Raw genomic sequence first — 25,735 nt, forward strand, 5'->3', positions numbered from 1 at the left:
ATTCACTAATGTTCAAAGTAGTAATTTGGTAATAGCGCATAGGGAAATGGAGCGAGTTGCAAATAATGGTGTAGGCAGTGAAACAATTAGTAAACAGGGAAGCATTATCGATAGATCGGTCGGCAACAGCTCGTCTCAGGATTCGGAAATGACAGGACACAATCTTGCAAATACTGTAGATTCAGATTTTGCGTCCTCACCGTTTTCTCAAATAAATCAAGACACATTTTCTGCTTTTCAAAATGCGAATATTGCCGGTTCAAATGCACTGCCGAAAAGCACTGAGGAACATGTTTCAGACACCAGTGCACTGTTATTGCAGTTAATGCAACAAATGGGACAAAGGCTACAAAAGTTAGACACAACGCTTGAACAAAATCAGAAACAAATGGGACAAAATCTTCAAAAGTTAGACACAATGGAACAAAATCTTCAAAAGTTAGACACAATGGAGCAAAATCAGAGACAAACACAGCAAAAGCTTCAAAAGTTAGACACCACACTTGAACAAACGCGTGAAGATTTAACTAATGAGTTACGTAACATCGAATCGAAATGTCAAAAAGTCTGTAATGACGTAAAAACACAAATTTGTGAGCATTTCCAACCTATTTTTTCGCGGCATGAAAATGCATTACAGAATCACGAAGCAGCCATAAAAGAACTGCAAACTATTGTTCATGAAAATCATGAGACCTTGCAAGCTAAAATTGACTCAGTTGCATCTACCGATTCGGTTACGCAACTTGCAAAAACTCAAGCGAACTTAAAGGACACAGTAGATACTCTGAAAATTGGTTCAGAAAGACACACAGAGGAAATAATTTCACTGTCGGATAAAGTAGCCGAACTTTCAGATCAGTTCACTAACTTATCTACGAAGGTAGATGATGATCTGAATGACACAAAACCTGTAGCCTTCACTGACACTGAAGAGTATGAACAAATTAGGAAATTCAAATAGAATCAAAATCAAATCAACACACAGTACAAAAGAGAAATGCGGGAAATACAAGATCAGTTGGCTCAAATAATACAAGAATTACATATTTCAGAGGACATTCGCGCCCCAGTATGGGAAGAGGGACATAGCAATACAGAACAACCACAAAATAATAACACAGGGCATTTCGGAAATCATGAAAGTAATTGGCAAGGTGCACCGAATTTTGAGATGGAACCGCCGATACGACGTAACAATGACCGATATGCTACCCGCTGACACGATGATTTTGACTATAAGCTGTTCATTACTGCACGTAAATTCAAAACATTCAAGAATTCTGGCAACGACATTCATCCATAAGCGTGGCTCCATCAATTCTCTCATTGTTTTCCTCTCAACTGGTCACTAGAGCACAGATTAGAATTTATGTGTGGCTACTTAGAGAATGAACCAGCTGTAAGAATGCGATCGGTCATTCACGATTGCCACAGTGAAAGAGAATTTTACCATGCCTTCCTCTCACCATATTGGTCCCAAGCCACACAAGACCGAGTAAAACATAGCATCATAATGATGAAACATTTCGAACAATCTGAATTTTCCAGTCTTGTCAAATATTTTGAAGACATGTTACATAAGAATCAGTATCTTTCAAACCCATACAGCCCCTCAGAACTCATCTGCATTTGCTTAATCAAATTACCTGAACATTTACGACAGATTATTTTAGCAGGACCATGCAAAGACGACATTGAAGCTTTTCAGGGACTGTTACAAGAACTGGAAATTGACACTGACAATCGCGGAACGCGAAAACAGGAGCACAACAATTACAGGTCACACCTGTCACAATTCCGCGATGACAGAAATAATACACGACAAGGCTATTCGTACAACGCAAATCTTGAACAAAACAGGCACCACCCGTATGACAACCGTTGGCAGAGTAGTAATTATTACAGGGAAAGATCACCTCTCCGCGGTAATGAATATCACAGACCCAATCAGAGAAACAGACAATACGGGAACCAAAATAATTATTATCAAGCGAGACGGAATAACTTCAGACGCAACGGTCCAGCGCGCAGTTACGATTCAGGGAGAAATTCTCCACTACATGACCGACAAACAACAAACTATGTAAACTACCGACAAAACGACAGACCTGAACTCCATCAGAATTGGCGAGCTTCAAACAGGGCAGGGCCCTCTCGACAAGGTGAATTTGTAGAAGTTAGGTCTCCTAATCCCAATAACGGCGCGCGCCAACAAAGAGACAGACAATGACTCCCACCGTAGGCAGCCGCGTGCGCCGGCTGGCGCAGAGAAAAATAACATAGACGCTAACCTTGAGCAACATTCCAGTGTTCCTTACCGACGTAACCACATGATAATTGCTTTTCAGTTGACAGTCTGCATACTAGGAAGAGTAAAGGTTTACATCACATTTTACATGTAAAACCGTCTATTGAATGATAATCTGCTTTTTAAGTTTGTCTTTGCCATAAAACATTTCACTTCACATTTGTAGTATGTTTTGTCACACTGAGAAACTGTTTACATGCAACAATGTTTTGAAGTTAACTATCCAGTCTAGAACCTAGGGAACATTTTTAAACAGAAATTACGAATGCATTGTTATAGTGAACAGACATCACTGTGTTATTGCGTGTGTACATTCTTGCTTGTTAGTTGCACGATTACGTAACGACTATAAGGCTCACATACTTAGAACATTTACCAGTATTGCTAATGAGATTTTAATGCAACATTTTGGTTTACTTGAAAATACATTCTGGATTTAAAGTACTTTCTGTGAGATACCAGCTGATACAGTGGTTAGTTTATGTGACAGCTACACGATTTTATCACGACGCTACTAATGAGTGACAATTTACAATGTTGCTTTTGCAGTTTATCTGTTTTATATCTGCACATTTTTTCTGAAATTTTCTGGAAAGTAAAACACGTTTTAGTAGTAATGTTTGTGGTATAGCTACAATGAGACAGCCTTTTCTGTAGCACAACAATACGTACAGTACAGTACTTACTTCATCACGGCAATAAGCGTAATAACTAAGATATCTATACGCAAAGCATTTCAATTTCGTTTATCATGAGGTAAGTACATTGGCTTCTGCAGAACTTAGCTTTCGGAGGACAATAACTACGACACTTCCACAGAGATTGTCTTACAGCAAGACGCAAATTTAGCGCTACAGGACACGCATTAAACTATTTATTTTTCAACATATTTGAATTACAAAGAAAGTTTTCCGTGATACATTTAATTCCATTGCTGTAATCTGTAACACCTGAGGATATAATTACATTAATCCTCAGGGGGGGTACACGCTTACTTTGTGTACCATGTGTTTGGCAAACACAAGGAGCCCTAGCTAATATGGTATTTGTTTATACAACTTTACACATCGGTACCATATTTCTCTAACACAGAGTTACACAGCTATCTGATTATTTGACAGAGAAACAAACATATTTTTACTACGTCAGTGACACATGTTTACGTAATTACACATTTGGATAACTTCACACTTACGAAGTTGTATTTTGTCTGTACTTTGTGAACTGTTCATATTTTTTCAGAACCATTGTGATACTATGAGAGCTTTGAATGAGGTATTTGGCATGGGATCATGATTTTTAAAGTACGTTTGAGGTAGATGACACTTTTGACATGAGCAGAGAATTTTTTTTAGGTTTTGAAATTATTGGAGGAAGCTACGACGATTTTGAGAATTTGACTGAGGTGTTATGATGTTATTATTACGATGACGATGTGTATTATGCTGTTGTGGCATGTTTATGATCAATAAGCTGATGCTATATGAGGAATTTGATTATGCTACATATCTGTTATGATGAAATATTGAAGAAGTGTCGACGAATAAGGTAAGGAATAATGAGTAGTGGTTAGGGACTCTGATTTGTGAAAAAGGATGTTGGAAACCGAGAATCGTACTTTAAGAGTTATGAAATGAGTGTATATGCGTGAATGTATCACTATGCTGGCGAAAATTATTTGGACACTATTCTATTTAAAGGATTTTGTTTCTACATATTTGTAACGCAAATTCTTGACCTGTGAATTTTTTTATAGGAGACTGCCACTGTAACAGAAACTGGTGTCGTAAATATTTCGATAAGACAGTTAAGTGACCACCTGCATGTAATGCGTCATGGGCACCCAGCTGCGCGACAACCACCCGACAAAAGAAAGCCATTAGTGTGTGCCTGTCAGAGGCACAGGTGAAAAAAAAAGAGGTCATTATCCTCGCTATTGAGATTCCTTTGTAGAAAGCATCGCAAATACTACACGCCCAAACTTGAAAACATATGATTACACTGTGGAGCTCTTAATTTATGATATTTACTAAAATGACTAATGAAACGACGAGAAACATTTCATGGCTATTGTCCTGCTAGTTGAGAGAAATGCCATGTGGCTTGCTTTATGCATTTATTTACTCATTTTGTTTAATATCTAGTTTCTAACTGCACTGAAGCATTGGTTAAAATAAATTTTATGGATGTACTAATATAAATATTTTATGCCTACAGATCCAGTAAATAATAACTTTATGATGTACATAAAAAAAAACGAAGTAGCACAAAAAGACATTTCCCTTCACAGAAATTGCATACAGAATTGTCTTTTCAAGTACATGGTAATATTTTTTTACAATAAATTTTTGTGGTGCACCACTTTAATTATATAGAAATTAAGATGTGAATATGCATTTCCCTTATCTGCATTGTTGTCTTTAGTGTAATATTTTTTCTGCTTCAGCTTTGTCATGCTTAGATATAAATTATTACATTTATTGCTGCTCGCTATGCTTACTTGCATTTTTTTGTCATTGCTGTTTGTATTAATTGTTTTGTGCTGCTGCATTGCCTCGTCCCTTAGTTAAGCATCTGAGCTCAGTAGATTTAAGTTAGCTTAAGAGGGGGTAGCCTATCTAAGAGAACGATTTGCGATGGATTGGAAGAAATGCATTAAGAAGTTATACGAAAAAAGTACAGAAATCAGGTATAGATAGGACCTTTTGGAAATAATGAAGAACGAAGGAAGATCTCCGAGAAGTAAAGAAAGTTTTGTTTGCAAAATACTGCAGTAAAACAAACCCTGCCCTTTCCTTGTGTTATCCCACTATGTGTTTGTGTACCCTTGTGTATTTATGCTCTTCCTGTCTTTATATGTTCATCTGATAAGACTTATGTTGTAGAATTTTCTAATATTCAGCTACATTCACTATGATGAGGAATGCTGTTATCCTCAAATATAATTTGCATTAATAACATGTTATTTACTTTGTAAAGATGTTTACACATTATTTATTCTGTTTTGTTCTAATGCTCATGTGTGAAGTTGATGTTTCAAAAATTATTCTGATCTTTTATGTATGTACTTATGTCGTAATTTTTGTAACACTGATGTATTTGCTATTTCGATTCTTTTGTAAAGCCTATACTACTGCAAATGTTATCTGTATTGTTATGTTCTTTAAAGATGTATTTTGTACCTTTGTTATTGCATTCTTATGTTATAAAATTGTAACTGACACCAGTTCATCAAATTAAGTAACTTGTAAATTACATTTCACTGCACACATTTCTGTTGGTCATAGTATATGGACAATATGTGAGAAGTAGGGACTGATAGTGTTTGCACGTGTGTTAATAATTCAGTAAGGGACTGGATAACAGCATTGCTGGTTGTAAGGACATTTCAAAAACAATTTTTCTGAGTGCACAAGTGGTGGTTATGGACTTGCTATATTATCCGCAAGACTTTTCAATGGTGATTGTGCGCCTGCACAGTCAAACAGATGACTGCTGGCCATCTCTACAAGGACTACAGTGGGTCTACACCTTTGACAACCCACCAATACCATTATTTCTACAAGGACTGCAGTGGGTCTGCACCTCTGGTGGCCCACCAATAGTAATCTCTACCAGGACTACAGTGGGTCTACTCTGTGATGACCTACCTACCGATAGTCTTCAACGTCGACTGACTCTGCTGTGGCCCATTACCTGTCTGCATGTCAAGAGTCAGCACAGTCTTTCTGTTGGAAGGACAACACTACTTCTTCAAGACTGCATGGAAATCCACTACTTCCGTGTGCATTTTCTTTTACTACTCAGACTTTGAGAAAAACACTGCAATTTTACATTGATGAATGATCATGACTGTCTTTATGGACTGTGAGAAAATTTTAGCTTTTGACCAACATTGTATCGATAAGTGTATGCATTTCATTTCTTTGTCATTGTAATTATGAAAAAAATTTTCAAATCTGTACTGGCCACTGCCCAAAACAATTTGTAAATTTTTTTGTGGGGAGCATGGGGGCTATGTAAGTAAGCTGTTTAGGTTTTTTTATTGGTAACGCCGCCGCCACGTAGCGCTCTGTATAAAAATCACTGGCTGTGCCGTGCACAGTCTGTGTTTAGTTTGCATTGTTGTCTGCCATTGTAGTGTTGGGCAGCGGCAGCTGGATGCTAACAGCGCGTAGCGTTGCGCAGTTGGAGGTGAGCCGCCAGCAGTGGTGGACGTGGGTAGAGAGATGGCGGAGTTTTGAAATTTGTAAGAATTGGTGTCACGAACTGATTTATATATTATGAATATTAAGGTAAATACATTGTCTGTTCTGTATTAAAATCTTTCATTTGCTAACTATGCCTGTCAGTAGTTAGTGCCTTCAGTAGTTTGAATATTTTATTTAGCTGGCAGTAGTGGTGCTCGCTGTATTGCAGTAGCTTGAGTAACGAAGATTTTTGTGAGGTAAGTGATTTGTGAAGCGTATAGGTTAATAATACTCAGGGCCATTCTTTCGTAGGGATTTTTGGAAGTCAGATTGCGTTGCGCTAAAAAATATTGTGTTCCAGTTTAAGCACAGTCTTGTAATAATTTTTCTAAGGGGTCGTTTCACAGTGAGTAGAAATAGCAGGAGCGGGAACGTAGGAATGAGATATTAACAGAAAGAGAGAGCAAAAGGGTGACAGCGACAGTGAGAGCACACTGTAGTAGTAGGACAAAACGAAGAGAACTATAGCTGTGGGATGGGAGACAGCAACAGTTAGTGAAACACAAAGAGATAATGACCATGAGGTGGGCCGAATGAGTGGTTAAGAAAGGACAACTGGGAGTGGATGGGTATGAGTGACGTATAGCGACGGACTAGTGGGTAACAGCGGGTCGCAGTTGGTGGAAATTGTGGGAGTGAGAGAGGGATTGCATGTTAAAAAAAAAAGAGCAAATATGTTCGCTTGTCAAAATGTTTAGGTAAAAGGTGCTGAGGAGCGCAGAATGAGGCAACCGGTATCTTTCTCTTCACTCAGGATCTTTTAATAAGCAGGAACATTTTACTGTTAGTCGTGCTCCTATAGGATCAAATTTTCTCTGGTCTAGGAATATATTACAGTCCTCTATGAACAGTTCTCATAGTAACGCTAGTAAAAGATCAGACTAATTTCAGCGGACATGGAGGCACTTAAGCAGATTTTCTTACCGCAGTACATACGGAAATGGTATGAAAAGAATATGTGGTGTAACAGGAAATATGCGATGCCTTAAACTCCATTGTCACTAATGAAGTATGGGTGCAAATGTGGGTGTAGATTCCAAATGATACGAAAAGACTGAGATGCCGATTTAATGTAAGATGGATGGATACTATACGACAAAGTCGTAAGAGTAGCTTGGAAAACTGTACTGTATAGAAAAACATAGACCAATACTTTATCCATCAGTTAGGTGTCAAATGAGTGATGATGTAAATTCAAATGGTTCAAATGGTTATAAGCACTATGGGACTTAACATCTGAGGTCATCAGTCCCCTAGACTTACAACTACTTAGACCTAACTAACCTAAGGACATCACACACAGCCATGTCGGAGACAGGACTTGTGAACACAGCAGAAGCGTGGTTCCAGACTGAAGCGCCTAGAACCGCTCGGCCACCACGGCCGGAGATGATGTAAATACTCTGATATCTTCAGATGCTGAAAATTAGCTGTAGTGGAGCCATTAGTTTTTGGCGAGTCTGGAGAGCCATGGAAGCTGGCAGATGCACGATATTAGAATGCCATTTACAGCGACGAGGCTGTTTGTACATTGCAGCACAGGCCACGGCTGGCACCGTGAAGCTGCCAGCGGGGCAGGAAGACAAGAAGTGTTACTGAACGAGCCGGACAGTTTCCCAACTGGTGGACAGTATATATGCTGTCAGAAACGTGATCAGAAGGGGCACTTCAGTATGTCAAATAAGCCGCTATCTAACATACAGGGTGTTTCTAAAGCGAGTGTGTCTTGGGGCTTATGGGCGCTCAACGTCGAGGTCATCAGCGCCCTGACACACATTAAAGGGAACGAACGTAGACAGTCCTAATAAAACTGAAACACTCACGCAAAGAAAGCAGGAAAAGAAGGAAAATGCGACATAAGAAAGTAGAACGTAAGGAAAGGAAAAACGTAGCAACAAGAATGCCACAGTAAATTGTCATTGGCTAGACATATACATAAAATATGGGCAAGCTTGTCACACTGTGAGCAAATTAAGATCCTCTCCCTAAAATATTTGTAAAAACATTTGACATGGCATAGAACTTTAAAACTTTAACCACATTCGTCCGAGTGTTGCCTAAAAGAGAGGGCAAGTCCGCTGGCATGCCAGCCGCGGCCCGCAGGTCAGAAAATAAAACGCAATCCAATAAAATGTGGCGCACAGTGACCTGGACGCCACAAGGACCACACATTGCAGGGTCCTCCCGCTGGAGCAGGAAGCCATGCGTCATAGGTCAGTCACTTCCAGCCACTCATCCTCCCACCAGCGCAGGACTCGTGAGCTCAACAGCGAGCTGAGTGTGTACAGGGGTATAGCACTCTGAGATACTTGTGGATACGCCTCCTTGGCTTCGAGATCTGCCCTTTCATTCCCAGCAATGCAGACATGCCCCGGAACCCAGCAGAAAGCCACCACCTTCCCCAGTCGCTGATCCTTAGCATTTGGTGCTAGTTGGAGCAGGGCATCCTGGACGGTCTGGACTATTTTACCTGCTGGATACAAACGTTGCAAAGAGTGAAGGGCACTTAGAGAATCGGAACAGACAAGAAATTTAGGACAGGAAGAATGTCTCATCTGCTCCAGTGCTCGCAAGATCATAGACAATTCTGCATCAAAGACAGTAAAAGTCTGAGTCAGTCGGACCTTGAGGACACGATCCGGAAAAACAACAGAGCAACCAACAGAATCCCCTTGTTTCGACCTATCCGTAAAAACCGCTACGTAGTCGTGGTGCTCAGATAAAATGGCAGAAAATGCTACATTAAAAACGGTGGCAGGAGTGCAATCTCTCTTGTACTGCAATAAATCTAAAATCACTCCAGGCCTCTTCAGTAACCAGGGTGGCAGGCGGTTAAAACCCAGGATTTGGCGTTGTACAGGCTCCACGCGGAGGGACTCCAGCACACGTTGCACACGGATCCCAAATGGCAATGTAGCCCAGGGGCGGTGGGAAAAAAGGCGGTCCAGAGGTGGATGGGCAACAAGATGGCGAGGTGGGAGCTGCAAGAAACTTACAAGCCTGGCGCTCCAGCAGGAGTGGCGGTTCCCCAGCCTCAGCACAGAGGCTGGGTATGGGACTGGTCCGATAAGCACCCGTGGCCAGTCGAATCTCAGCATGGTGGACAGCGCCAAGATCTGCAAATAAGACAGCCTCGCTGACCTATACACTGTGCACCCATAGTCTAGCCGTGAACGCACATAAGCTCGATAAAACTGAAGGAGACGCGCCCTGTCCGCTCCCCAAGACCTGTGGCTGAGGTACTTGAGGATGTTCAGTGCCTTCAAGGTTCTGGATTTCAAGTCGCGTAGGTGTGGCAGCCATGACAACCGGAGTCAATAATTAGGCCCAGAAACCGCTCTGTGTCTATAAAATGTAGGACAGTATCCCCTATATGCAAGACAGGCAAAGTAAAAAGATGACGAGAACGATTAAAATGAACACAAACACACTTATCGGCAGGAAACCGAACGAGGAAGGTGGAAGTGTGGCTCAAAAGAAGCAACTTTCACATAGCAGCCAATGTCCGCATCCCTTAGGGTTCGGCGCAAGGCCTCATTTACCAGCGCCGCACAAAGCCACAAAGGTATGCATACGACTAACCATCCGAGTCACAATGGCAGCAGGGATAATGGGCAGGACAATACCACAGAGTTTCTTCCGGCATTTTTTGGGATGCAAACGTGTTGCGTCTGGCAGTGCAAGTGCTATTTTGACAAATGTCACACACAGTGTGGCACCAATGCACACTGCATGGTCCAGATCGCCCTACATTGGTGTGTCAATAAACGGCGACACCCTTGTATTTGGTAGTGTGTGGATCGGATAGGAAGTGGAGCACATTTCTTGGGAGGAAAGAGCTGACATGTACTGTGCTTGTGGGGCGGCGGGTGGAAATGCTCTCGCTTCTCAACGGTGGTACGTCCAAAGGTCATCGAATCGTCGAGAAACAGATCCATGCACTTTCACTCGCATTCACAGGTCCCAAAGAGAGACATATGCATCTGAGATGAGTTGTCCAATATCAAGGTATCTTAATAGCGCATCTGTGTTTCCGGCCTACATTGAAACCCAATGCGAAAATTTTGTGATACAGGTGCGAAGGCCAAACACATGCAGTCGTCAACAGACAACTCGCACAGCAGGTTGCTGCAAAACACTCCCTCAACATTCTAGTGGAGTTTTAATCGAAAAATAGATGTAAGCCATTCCATGGCCTGGTGTGTATGGAACGAAGATGATTTGCACTTTTACCGCCTTCAGAGAGTTCAAGCCCTTAACCTAGAAGATCTTCTGTATAGCTTTGATATCTACTAGTGGTTTTTGCAGAAGTGTGCCATTCAACCTGAATTGCCACACTTTGTACTTTTTACAGATGGGACAGTCCTTACAAGGGAAGATGCGTTTAACAGCCACAATCAACATGTGTGAGCATGTGGAAATCTACCTTTTGCCTTACTTTGTAATCACTGAGAGTGCTTTGCCGGCAACGTCTGAGCTGATTACGTAGGCGATAATTTGACTGCTCCATACATGATCCCCTGACGACTGAACATTAACGGATATTTAATCTTCGTAAGGGAAACACTGCCAGTGTCATTGGAACATGTCCTAGTCAACGCGTGGCAGCACATGTGTAAATAAAATGGTACATCTGCGCACTTCGCTCATGTGGGCGAAATTATTTGGATGAGACCTTTGGTGAGAAATGGATAGGGCGCAGTGAGCTGGTGGCACGGCCTACATATGCTCTCGACTTGACGCCCCTTGATTTATTCGCCTGGGGCACCTGAAGTCTGTTGTTGATGAAACATCTGAGACGAATGAAGAGTTGATAGTGCTAATTATGGCAGCCTCTGATACAATCCCCACTTTGCCAGGGATTTTAGAAATTTTTACCCCGATGTCGCAAAGAAATGTAAAACGTTTCCCTGCAGACCTGCTACCATGTCGATTCGGATGGTGTGCTGCATTCCTACCTTCCTGGCAGTCCACAATGCCGTTAAATGACGCCTAGCACCAAATGTTAAGGATCAGAGAAAACCTCCTTCTCCTGCCTTTGTGAGTGGAGGAGGGCGGCCTGGATATTCTGGCCTACTTTTCTGCCGGGTACAAGTGTTGCAGAGAGTGAAGGGCACTCAGGGCGTTGGAACAGACGAGGAATTTACTATCTTTAGTGCCAGACAGAGTAAGTGGAGATGTACCAAAGTGAATAAGTTAGCCGATATCAAAATGGGCAGTATCTGCACTATTGCGTGACAATGGGTGTTGCTTAGAAGCTATGGAGTCTGGGCTCTACATACAGAGAAGTGCATGTGTCACTGATTTTTGGGTCATGCAATGCAGAGATGGACTGCAGGCAAAGATGTTGTTGTAGATAACGTAGGAATTCCTCAGGAAACAGATAGTTGTGTTGCATATGCAGTAGAAGTTGCGGTACAGGTGCACCTATTTCCTCAGAAGTGGGGTGAACGTAGGATGAGGAGATGTATTCATAAAGTTAGTGATGGAGGTAAACAGGCAGAACTGTCGAGGAATGTATGGCTCAGTTTCTGGAATGTAACAGTGAAATCTGCAATCTGTTTACAATGCAGCCATAGTCTGATGTGTGCAAACTTGAGAAAAAAAATTCTATCCCAACATCATGCCAGAATTAAACTTCAGATGACACTGTGAAACACAGAACAAAATTCCAGCTAGGGGAGACTGTAGCCAATTGATTGTTTTTGCAAAATTCATTTCCGTTAAGAAGCAAGCCAGTTAAACTGTGAAGAATCTCACTACAGCTTAATTCGTATGATACAATGTCACAAGGCACCAGGAAGTTGCTTTGGATGAGTGGGCTACTAGGAGGGCAAGTATTTCGGGAAGAATTCATTGTATGATTCTGTGATTAACACTACTGTGAAAGAGATAAGTGGAACTAACTGTCCATGATTAGTGAGTGGCATTAATGTATATGGTTCTAGGGCGAGTATAGATTTGGGAATATGTTGTCTAGGGATGCAAAAGGGGAACTGTTATTGCAGGAACAAAGTTTCGAACGATGATCCAAAACAGTGGGTTACAAAAAGAGATCCTGACCATAAGAGTTTAATAGAGCCAGACCATGTGATGTTGAAAATGTTTGATCAGGATAATTTACCGAGAGGGAAAGAGCTATACAGTATAATTATTAGTGCAAAAATGACAAGTAAGATAATTGTTTTGAATGTGACATTGCAATATAGGTGTAGTAAGAATTTTGTTTCCTAGCACTTAAGAAGTACAAGACAACTGAGAAGGCAATGAGGAGCTTGAAAGTGTGATGAGGAGTTAAGTGGTGTACTGAGAGTTATCAAGATAGCACAGCAATTGGAATACTAGTAGTCGTACAGTCCATTGTACAGTCTTACGAGAACTAATGGAGTATTAATTAGTGTGAGGAATATGTAATCTTGTAGTTGTAAAATGTTAACTTCCATGGTCTGAAATATCACAATTAATAAACTATTTCGAGCTGCTATGCCCTAGTCAAATGGATTTTACATTAGGACCTAACATTTCATCTCTATCTGCAGAGGCTTTTTTCAAGTGGGATCCTAGCTTCTTTGAGTGTCTGATTCACACTTTGGTTCACTACTGACTACAGCAAAATTCCGTTTATGGGTCCTCCCAAGCAGTGACGTAATGTCACATGCTTTGAATACCTGTGCCCAACTGGTGACTGCCCGTTGAAATACTGGCAGCTACAAGTAGATAACACGAAATGCTATATAGGGAGGCCATAGAGATTATTCAACACTCCAAGAATTTCAGTATGAAGGAGAAGGGCATGAAACAGAATGTCATCTGCATCATGGTGCCGAAGAAGGTGTGTATAAGTTTTCCACCATGGTGTAAAATCAGCAGCAGACGACGATAGCCAAGAACGACCAATTGCTCTCGCATATTCAATTCCTGTGACGTCATGTCACAGTCGTATACTTATGCCGATTCTGGCCCAAAGAACATATTGGATTAAAAATCCCTTGATGGAAACCAAGATTCTAATTTCATGGTATCTCCAACCAAAATTTAACTATACCCACAAATGGAAATTTTCATTTAATTAAAAAAGTTGAAAAGTATAAAAAATTAACGATTTATTCAAACTGAGTAATATGAATTGGACGATCTTTATTTCTTTCTTAACTATGATAAATCCAATAATTTTCTCTAACTTATCATCATCTTGTAAAAAGATTTTTGTATGAAGCTCTGTAAGAGTAATTTTAAATTTATCATCTAAAAATAATAAAACTTTTTCACCAAATTTAGTGGGAAAAATTTCAGATTTTAAAATGAAATAAAATTTATGTTTTTTGAGCTCAGATAATTTAGTGAACACTTCAGCTCAACCATTACTATGAATGTTAAGTTCAGTTAACAGGTTATCAATGCTGCCATTGCTGTTTTCTTTACTCAGACAGAAAAAAAATTAAGTTTCAAAAAATTAAAATGTTTTTCCAAATTAGAAATTTTCAGTAAGAAGACTATGTTGCAAATCATAAGTCAAATTCTTTTAACATATGTAATAACATATGCAACTGTATCATTTGGGATATTTTCATTAAAGAATTCACGTAATTCATTGTTGTTTTTTGAGTAGATGCAACATTCTTTCTTCTGGATGCATTAATTACACATATTGGATAATTTTGAACAATACTGAAAGGACTCACATTTACATTGCTACTTAATTAGAATTTTTAAAAAAATCTAAAAGCATTTTAAGCTTTTAAGAAGTTATTCTGTGAATCAAGATTACATAATTCTTTATGTGGTCAAATAGAGAAGAATCATTTAACTGATTAATTTTTCGATTAGTTTGGAAAATAATTAAAAAAATAAGTCATATCAAATTCGTAGAACTATAATAATTAGTGATACCTAGTTCAAAATTTTCCTTTCCATGTGATTCAGAAAATCCAGTTGTTTGAAGTTCAAAGAAAGATTTTTAAGTTTTTCTTGTTCTAGTTCAAGTGAATATTTTGATTCATATTTAACAACAGAACACGAATTTCCATACTTTTAACAACAATTTTACCTTATTTAGGAAGAGTACTATTATTATTATCAGTAGTCCAATGAAGAGTAGTATCTTCTAGATCTTTTCTTGAACTAAAAATAAAAACCATAGTTAAATCTCCTTCTCACACAATTTATTTATAATCTTAAAGCTAGAGTATAAAGAACTTAATTTTGTTTAGTTTTAATTTTACTGAAGTTAAGAATATGTTGTACCATATTTAATTCATTTGATAGAGTTGGTTGGTTTAAAATGGGGGGAGGGGGGAACAGACCAAACTGCAAGGTCGTTGGTCCTTTTGATAGGGATGATAAAATATTGTTTCCTTTTATAATTCTGATAACATCAAAGAATTTTAAAACATAGTTGTTAATTACTTTAATATTTGGTTTCCAGTCATAAGATGAAAAATCTCTTCCATCAGTATGAATAACATCAAATGTTATATAAAGTTGAAAACAATTAGGATGAATCCAACCATCACCTATATTAATATTAATTTCTGTTTCCATGTTAGAAACATTTAAATTATTTTCAATTTTCTTGTTAACAGGAAATGAGAGAATATGATAACTCTCGATTTGGTTCATGGTTTTGTTATATGAGTAATCTATTAATTCATTTCAGAAAATCAACTGTTACATAAGCACCATTAAAGTCATTTCCATCAGTAATAGTTATTTGTAAATTCTAAATAGTATCAAAAATTGATATGCTTATAGAATGATTTGGTTCATAAATTATTGGACCACCAAGTACAGTATTAGGTTTAAATGAAGCAATAATATTAGTTTCTCGAAGAAAATGATCATTATGTTTAACAAACATTCCGTCAGCTAGATTAAAGTTTATATATATATATTAATTCAAATGGAATAATTTTAGGAACATCTTTAGCAACAGTTTTATATTACCTGCAATAATTTGATTATTAAATCCCAGCACACTCGCAACATTATCTTCTTTTATATCCATGCATAATTTTTATCACTTTGAATAACAATTCAATTTAAAATTTTATCTGACTTAATATGAATATTTGGATTTTTTTAATGAATAAATTTTTCTGAATTTTTCGAACTATATTGACCAATACGAATTTCTACTGTTTCTGCATCACAGTTAAATTTATTATTTTTCAATATTGTATGTGGAATAAAAAAGGCAGAATAAAAAACAATTAGTGAAACTCTTTTATAAGTTTCTATTATTGAAACAGTTATTCTCTTTTTTCAGAACAGATGAATTATCACGCAATCGAAATAACCTTATAATTCTACTAATAAATCTCGTTCATTTATACTCAAAATTAGAACGATATCTCACTTCCACTCGACGAAATTATATATTTCTAAACTTTGGCTACAAAATACCCTTGCAAATACCACAAGGTGGGTGGATCACTCTGCTTAACATTCAGTGTATGATCTCACTGAAATTGCTTTAGAGACTGGTGCCTTCGTTTCTCGTCTGTATCATTTGTATGTATGTGCCAATGAACATGGAACGATTCATAGTGGAACACAAGACGTTCAGTGGAGCTAATGAACGCATGTGGATGGGGAAAATCAGATGCTAAATAATCGCTGAAATTGACAGTGAAATCCTTCAGCTGTCTTATTTCGCACAGTGCAAGTAGATTTTGTTGGTTTATTTTTTTTTTTACTTTAGATGCGAAAAAGACCTCTGGTGGCAACTGCGGTGTACAACAATTATACTGCTGACAACTTTTTTGGCTATCGTTTGACTGTAATAGCATCTTGGAATCGTTTTCATGAAGGTATAACACACCTACCATTTATGCCTGCTAAGGTTGAAACGGTCTATGGCCGAAACTAGTAGCACTGCACAAAATAAAAGTCAGCTGAAAGTTTTCACCACGAATTTCAACGTTCAGTGTAGCCTCTTGTTAATGGAGTGTGGTACTCACTGCTCTTCATCATTTGGATGTAGTGAGCACTTGCCATCGTTGACGTTCCACAGAAGCTGTGGGCCATCGTAAAGGGCTCGTTTACCTGAAACATGAAGAATCGTAATTAATGTGACGGCCGTTGATCAGACACGTGGATGCCCTTGGAGCATGCTGTAGTAAAATAAGGTTATTATACAGCTTGTACAGGACACAATGACGATAGAAAGTCAGGAGAGAAGTGTCCGCTTTCAATAAAGTGAAAGGAAGGATTCTTTATTCCTCTACTGCGCAAAGTGAACACTGAAAGAGTGAATAAGGCTCAGAAGCAGGACTAAAATTCAAGGTGAAAGGATATGAATGATACGCCTCGACGACGACATTGCTATTGTCAATGACAATGAGGAAGAATTAGAGGATCTGCTGAATGGAACAATCTACTGAGCACAGGTCACAGATTGAGAGTAAATAAATCAAATGATAATTAAACGGACACCCTAGCTGCAAACAGGCGTTGACGTAATTCATTAGGAACATGTTGAAAATATGTACCCCGGCCAGGGCTCGAACCCGGGATCTCCTGCTTACATGGCAGACGCTCTATCCATCTGAGCCACCAAGGGCACAGAGAATAGCGCGATTGCCGGGACTTATCCGTTGCACGCTCCCCGTGAGACCCACATTCCCAACATGTCCACACCACTACTCTCGAGTGCGCCGAAGAGATGTTTGCCCATCATACTCATTACACGTGGCAGATTAATCTACCCAGTCCTGTACGAGTTCGGGCATAGTGTGTGCGTTCGCACAAGGTGGTCAATGGCCGGGAAACCATATTTTAACTATACATGACGTAGCTGATTTTTCGGGAACAGATACTATCGTCATGTATAAATCAATGAAAGACAAAAGCACTGAAGGGCGGTAGAAATTAAAGAGTCAACAAATATGACAGCAAAAGTAGAGACATCGTGGTAGATGAAGCGAATGAGTCCTGCTACGCCGGCTGTTGTGACCGAGCGGTTCTAGGCGCTTCAGTCCGGAACCGCGCGGCTGCTACGGTCAAAGGTCCGAATCCTGCCTCGGGCATGGATATGGGTGATGTCCTCAGGTTAAGTTATGTTTAAGTAGTTCTAAGTCTAGGGGACTGATGACCTCAGATGTTAAGTCCGATAGTGCTCAGAGCCATTTGAACCAGTCCTGCTATCTTGGAGGTAGAATAACGTAAACGAAAGAAACAAGGAGGACGCAATAAAGAGATTAACACAACGAAAGAGAGATTTACTCGCACCAAAAAGTCTACTGTATTAAAGATAAATCTATGAAACTAATTCCTGCGACTGTATATCTGGAACACACACAGTTCAGTCGCATTAATGCAACGAACGCCTATGTTCGACGACAGCATACAATAACCCCTCACCAACGGCACGTGGCAGTACCAGCAGTGGAGGGTATATAAGGAGTGTCGGAAGGTAGACGGCAAACAATGCAATCGTTATGGTAAAGAGGAAACGGAGCGATTTATCTGACGTTTAAAGGGCATGATCATTGGCTTTCGAACCAAAGGTGGACGCATTGGCTAAAGAGCTAAGTTGGTAAAATGCTCGCATGCCGCCGTGGCTTAAGTATAACGTGCATGTTAAAATGGCGCTATCCAAAACCGGTGCGAGCACACTATGTTGTACTATGGGCCATAGAAGACAAGAAGACTGTGGAGGTGTTGTGAGCGTGGAGTTGATCTGCTACTCCGTTATTCTGTGCAACAGATTAATCTGAGACGTACCCTTTACTCTGTGGCTCCTGCAAGACGCAATTTCCACCCCCACACTACTACAGAAGTCACACAGACGCTCCTAACGTTCTAAAGAGAAATGCCTGAAAAACTTTCAGCAATAAATATCTTCTGGAGTCTAAAAAATTTCTTATGTAACTAGTGGGATACTTGGGTATTGGAGTAGTGCTAGTTAGTGTAAGAAAAACATGAGACTAACGAAAATTGTTACTTATTTTGCAAAACTTTTGAGAAATCACAATGGCACTTTTACTTATGAATTGAGCAAGTTATATCCTGGTTCTTTTCGGAATGTGAAGTTACCTCTCAAGCATAGGATTCGCTAATGAAATTTCTATACAAAGTTTAAGATTGTTATTGACTTGGCAGAATGACTGAGAGGCACGCCTACTCAACTTGAATAATTAACCTTTAGAATGTTGCTAGGTATGGTTGAGGCTGTCGTGTGTGAAACGCAGTGAAGTGTACTTTTGTGGAGGAAATATGGGGCTTGCAATAACTGTAGTGCACAAAGCATAATCTACGATGACTGCTGTCTGCGGCGCAAGCTGCTGACAAATGAGATAACTCTCGTTCTGTCATGATTGACCTTCGCCAATCAAACTCTCCCTACGCCTTGATGAAGTTAAGGATTCCTATTCGCCCCTAGTCTAACTATTGGCGTGGTACACCAGTCAAATAACCAGTCCACCGCGATGCCACTTAAAATTCGCTCGCAGGCGTTTAACTATAACTCTGTCCATTCACACTGCACAATAAGTGTGTCGGCCAACGCATTGAACAACGCTTAGTCGCAATATAGAGTCACACTTCGATTCGCTCTCGACAGAGGCGCTCTCCCAGTGAAGTACTGAGGATAGACTTGTACCTCGCTCCAAGAGCGACAACGGAACGGTGCCTCTCCACGCCAGACGTGAAGGGGTATATCTTTCGGTCTCTTCCATTTCTCCTTCAGCTCAAGGCGTCAGAAATATCATCCGCCAATTAGCATTGCTCTTCTAAAACGGGAGAATGACGTTTCGTTTAAGGCCACCAATCCGGAAATCTGTGGTATCGGCGTTTTGGCGTTTGCTGTCTCCGTGTGAAAATCTCTGAAACTTCATGCTATGTGTAAAGAATGCGTAGGTTTGACGCTCCCACACAATGTAGGGGAATTTGCTTTTAAGCCGAACACAGGGTCATTCCCCCTTTCACTCAGGCACACGCTGTCTGCTCCACGGGCAGACGAGGTTGACTCGTCCTCTGAAGGGACCGGCCTCCCGGTGTGTGGTCTGCCTCTCTCGAACTAAAAGCTCCTGTGACCGTCGTGTCTGGAATGTATGTGTGTATGCCAGCCTCGAGAATTTCAACCACAGTGCGCACTTGTTATTTGCATATCGTTTACATGAATTCATACAACATTGACTTTATCTTATCGAGTTCGGGTTCGAATGAACCGTCTTGATGTACGGAATATGATTGTGAGGGCGGAGTATGTAAACTACGAAGGTCAGGAGACCACGACGTCTTACAATGTGTACAGGCGAATAGACGTGCAACTGGTAAGCAACTGACCTCCCGAATGAAACAATAAGCTACCAACAGAGTCCCTAACCGACCGTTCAGCGAACGTTATGCATAGTGCCTCCGCAGCAGGCACCTGGTTCGTGCACCATACTTGCTGGTGTTCACCGGCGAAAAAGGCTGGAATTTGCTCACCAATACCGCAACTGGACGTCCACTGAGTGGCGATACGTGGCGTTTTCAGATGAATCACGTTTTATGCTACATCGACGAGAAAACACCTGAATGCAGACTCCCTGCAACAGTTGTCGGAAGGATACGAGCTGATGATTGAGCTTTACGGTTTGGAGAATGTTTTAGTGACATTTTTGAGTGATCTCGACGTCCTGGAAGGCACAATGGATTAGCAGAAGTATGTCTCTATCTTTAAGGGACATTTCCAGTTGGTTTTTCCTGGGCACGATTGCATCTACCAGCAGGACAACACAATGTGTCACGGCAGCTCACATTGTATGTGCGTGGTTCGAAGAGCAAACCTGAGTGTTTCGAACAGCTCCAGGAATGAGTTTATGGTACTCTTCTGGCCACCAAACTCCCCGGATTTAAATTCAATAGAGAATCTGCTCCGTGGATCCTCAACCGAGAAACCTAGCGTAGCTGACAGTGGCACAGGAGTCGGCCTGGAGTTATATTCTGTATCGTTCGTACCGATCGGTGTAGTATTTTAGTCTCGTTAGTGACGTCATTTTCGGTTCTTTATCAAAATATCCTATTCAGTAAGCTTCTGAGACCTGTTACCGAACGGTCCTCCCACCGAATTTACGACAATTGTACCCAGAGGTTTTGGATTTCGGTGTGGCCCTGTCGATCGGTGAACTGCGGTTTATGTACATCTATAGTTTGTTGTTTTAAACATATTTAGCGGTTTTAGCTTTGGATTTAGTGATTGTGTTACTAAATAATCACGAGAGGACGCATCCGGTTGGAAAGTTGGTTCATAATAGACTATTTTCCGTTGTTAGTAATTTGGTTAAGTTGTTACTGTGAATGATTACATAAGAAAAACGTTTTCGGTCAATATTCTCTCAAAATACGTGTTACTTTTATGCAAATAAGAGTTTAAAGATCATTCTACGCAGAATCGGAGAGGAAAGGAATACGTGGAAAACACTGATAAGGAGAAGGGACAGGATGATAGGACATCTGCTAAGACATGAGGGAATGACTTCCATGGTACTAGAGGGAACTGTAGAGGGCAAAAACTGTAGAGGAAGACAGAGATTGGAATACGTCAAGCAAATAGTTGAGGACGTAGGTTGCAAGTGCTACTCTGAGATGAAGAGGTTAGCACAGGAAAGGAATTCGTGGCGGGCCGCATCAAACCAGTCAGTAGACTGATGACCAAAAAAAAAAAAAAATATATATCAAGAAATCGGTTCTGCTTACGTGTATTACATGAGTGTGAACTGACGTTACCAGTGACTTTGTGTACTTTTTCCCACAAATGGTTTAGTTAGTAACTATCGAAACGTGTTGACAACTTTCAAGTATCAATGGAAAACAATTATATGAAGCCTGATATTGAAAACCTTCCAAACTATCACGCATTTATTGCTTACGCAGCACCGTTTGGCAACGAAGTCAGCCTACGTTCCTGTGCGGAATAGTACGAAAATTGAGAGTCGCGTTTTTGTTTTTTGGCAAGGTCAAGTGGCTAGCACGCAGGGAATGCGATACGAAAGGACATGGGTTCGCGTACGGATGCATATGCCCACAACTGCAAGAACTGATCCCACGTCTGAAAATAGAAGATCCGTGGCGCCTTCTCCATCCAACGCACACCGAATTTACATACCACCACAAAAATGGTAAAAGCAGACTGGACCGTATATATCTCAGAGAGCAGCAACTGAAAATGTAGCGCACGTCGAAGTGTATCCTGTCATCTTTTCGGACCACTGCAGCTACGAATGAACTTGCATTTCAGAAAAGGAAAGACCTTGGCCACAAGAAGCACGTGGAAGCTAAATACGGAACACCTGCAGGACGCGGAAGTGCCCAAGCAAATAGCGGAAACGTGGCAAGAATGTCTGGGGCAGTGCGCACACTACAGCAACACGACCGAGTGGTAACTGGCACGAGCGAAGCCGACAATGCGCAGCCTATTGATAAGATACAGCGCGGAAATGTCATTCTGGAGGCGACCCAGCAGTGGAGTTCTGCCAGCAGTGCCTGAAAGACACACTCGACGCACCAACAGACGACCAGCAATACCTGCCGCGAGTAAGGAGGATCAAGGCAAACTCCTTCAAATAAAGAAACAGCAAGTAAGAGGCGTCCTCACCAGAAGCAAAACATATGGCGATGTGGATGAAGAGCCACTCAGCATGCACCCAGCAGGAAAGTGCGTAAGTGAGCTTCAGGACAAGCAGGGAAAGACGCTCACGACTAAAACTGAATTAACAAAACACACCGAAGACTATTTCCGAGACATGTTCCATCGAGAAGTGACAGACGACGCGGAAACTGCTGAAATTCTGCAACAGACGAGGAGCGTGCTGACAGACGCAGAGAGGGCGTTGCTGACAGAAAATGTCGACGTGGATGACATCAAAGAAACGATGAAGACCAGCGCCAGAGAAAGAGCACCGGGCGCCGACGGCATCCCTCTCGAGTTCTACCTTGCATACTGGGACGTACTAGGAGTTAAGTTCACGGGCATGGTGAACGAGATACTCAATGGGGCGGAAAGTCCACCTGGGCTGACCGAAGGGATCATAGCCCTCATCCCTAAGAAGAGGGCCGCCCGCCGCATTGAAGAGTTCCGCCCGATTACGCTCCTCAACGCCGACTATAAAATAATAGCTAAATGCATCGGAGACAACCTGAAATCGGCGATGAGGAAAGCCATCAGTCCGTGGTAAACGTGTGCGGTACCAGGGAAAAATATATCTGACGCCACGTGCACCTACAGGTACATGATAGCGCAGGCCGCCACCACCAGAAGCGCAGGTGCCATAATTTCGGTGGACTTCAACAAGGCCTTCGACAGGATCGATCACAAATACCTCGTAGGGACACTAAACAAATTCGGATTTGGGCAAAAATTCATCACAATCATACAGAAGAGACTAAATACTGCGAGATCGACAGTAAAACAAAACAGATGAAACTGGACAGATCCGTGAGGCGAGGCTGCCCATTGTCAAAGGCTCTCTTCGCTATAGCACTGGACCCGCTGCTGCGGAAATTCACAAATGATATCAGAGGATTCACCGTAGGAGACAAAGCAATAGCGTGTATAGCCTACGCTGATGACCTAGGAATCTTTATTGAAGATCAGAAAGATGTTGGGAGAGTAGAAACCATCATGAACACACTCCAAAAAGTGTTAGGCGCCCAAACCAACCTCAGAAAAACAGTACTACTGCCGATAGGGAATCAACGACTCAAACCAGACAGGCAGTGGTACAAAATAGAAGAGAGCCATAAAGTTCTGGGAATATTTATATAGTCTTGTCCACTTAGAATGTCCGCATACAACTGGAGAGACGTATTACACACCGTAGGAGGTCTCTTCAGACAGCACGCGAACCGGAAACTAACAATCCACCAGAAAATAGACCTGATAAACAAGACCATCCTGTCGAAAACATGGTAGCTGCGCAAATCTTAAGCATCCCGACCAAATGTGCAGCCCTTCTATTGAAACGAACTCTCGCCACCCAGGACAAAAACCCTGACAAAGGCACAGCCACGGTGATTGCAAGATACAAGCCCGCATCAGAAGAAGCGCCGGTCGACACGAGGCACATTCCCTTCAGAATGCGACGCGTCAGGCTACACTACGCCAACAAAAGTTAAGTTCTGGACACCGTGGCGAACCCCAGCCACAGAACCGCCAAGAGAATATACTGGACCCTCAGGGGGAATTTTGAAGAACAGCACATCTAAAATCATGGTCAGCTAACCCGGCAACTTGCGTTCACGAGTTCGGTGCTAGAAGGTTGCCCTATGTCAATGGTCTTGTTTGCCATTGCCATTGAGTCCCTGCTATCCGGATGAAAAAGCAACTACAAAAATGGTTCAAATAACTCTGAGCACTATAGGACTTAACATCTGAGGTCATCAGTCCCCTAGACTTAGAACTATTTAAACCTAACCAACCGTAGGACATCATACACGTCCATGCCCGAGGCAGGATTCGAACCTACGATCGTAGCAGCAGCACGTATCCCGACTGAAGCGCCTAGAACCACTCGGACACAGCGGTCGGCTAAGAGTACAACGTTTAGCTACCAGTAATTTCTAGAGCGGTAGGTGCCCTATTTTTCCATTTTAACTCTGCATAGCCGGCCGAGGTGGCCGAGCTTTTCTAGGCGTTACAGTCTGGAACCGCGCGCCTGTTACGGTCGCAGGTTTGAATTCTGTCTTGAGTATGGATGTGTGTGATGTCATTAGCTTAGTTAGGTTTAATTAGCTCTAAGTTCTAGGGGACTGATGACCTCAGAAGTCCCATAGTGCTCAGAGCCATTTGAACCATTTTTGGAACTGCGCATAGAAATGCAGCAGGATCAGTAAAGCTGGTGCGCCACACTTCTATGTGCAGTATATTAGTCTTTAAGTTATTGGATGCGTATATCGTATCCAAGCGATTTGCCGAGCAATTAGTGATGAAGGTAACTCCAGACGCGTCACCGTTTTTCTGCTCCGACTTGTCAGTAAAACTGAGCTCTATATTATGTATTCCAATTCAGCAGACGAATTAAAATTAGGGACTTGAACTTTGAGACTGTAAGACACAGTTAAATCGCCCGGTTACGTTAGGTTAGGTTAGTGTTGTTTAACGTCCCGTCGACAACGAGGTCATTAGAGACGGAGCGCAAGCTCGGGTTAGGGAAGGATGGGGAAGGAAATCGGCCGTGCCCTTTCAAAGGAACCATCCTTGCATTTGCCTGAAACGATTTAGGGAAATCACGGAAAACCTAAATAAGGATGGCTGGAGACGGGAACTAACCATCGTCCTCCCGATTGCGAGTCCAGTGTGCTAACCACTGCGCCACCTCGCTCGGTAAAATCGCTCGCTAAAATTATATAATCACAATGAACTCCAAAGAGGGGGACAGTTTTTATATTTCAGAAAGCTCTGCCCTGTTACGTCATTTTCTGCTACCATGTGGAGCGTAGATATCAACTGCCTGGATGTTGTAAATGCTACAAGCGATCTCTCTATTATTTATGAGTTTTTCAACGTGGTTCACTATTATACCCTCTTTCGTGAGTATCGATGTCCCTACTTTACTTCCAGTTGCATTATTAATTACAACGCTCCATTCAAAGATATCGTTTAGTACAATGCCCGTTACATCTTGAAGTAGAATAATATCAGTATCTGTCGCTTAAAGCAAATCTTTCAAGCTACTTAATTTCATGTGTCTGCGTATGCTGTTGATTTTCAATGTTGCAATCCTGTAGGCTTGAGACGGGTTCATAATGTACTCGTTTTATAGATTCAACTCTTTCATCACACGCCTCCTGTTACTTGGGCTGGATGGGGTAACCGATCATGAGCGGAGACTGACACTGCTTCTCTGGAAGTTAGAGTTTCCCTCATTTCCTCATCTTCCCATGGTGTGTGAACAGGATCAAACAGAGTACGATTAGAACATTCCCCCGAAATTTCTGGGCTAGTTGTTCAATTTTTGGAACACTTTTCTCAGCAGCTTGACGTGCAATCCTTTTTTTTTCTTATTTTTTATGCGGGGAGTGGCTTTTCGTTGAGCTTGCAGAATCTTCTACCGCTATATGCTGTTCAGGATTAGTGACAATTCCGTTAATAGACGGTGCATCCGATTTCGGAATACTATTCGGGAGTGGCTCGGTGAAGACTTCCTCGAAATGTTCGATCGGCGGCCGTGCGGCTGGAATGACCTGCGCT

The 25,735-nt window shown here is 41.4% G+C and overlaps 1 protein-coding gene across 1 annotated transcript in view; it reads right to left on the reverse strand.

The window, feature by feature from the left end:
• The window catches only part of LOC126278066 (lipase member M-like), a 162,769-nt gene that overhangs the window by 20,001 nt on the left and 117,033 nt on the right, over nucleotides 1-25,735 (reverse strand). The window contains exon 7 of the mRNA XM_049977891.1: nucleotides 16,521-16,605. Within this exon, the coding sequence (XP_049833848.1) occupies nucleotides 16,521-16,605 (85 nt within the window). The remainder of the gene's footprint in view (nucleotides 1-16,520; nucleotides 16,606-25,735) is intronic.

The sequence above is a fragment of the Schistocerca gregaria genome, chromosome 6 (genome assembly GCF_023897955.1).
Source record: "Schistocerca gregaria isolate iqSchGreg1 chromosome 6, iqSchGreg1.2, whole genome shotgun sequence".
NCBI lineage: Eukaryota > Metazoa > Arthropoda > Insecta > Orthoptera > Acrididae > Schistocerca > Schistocerca gregaria.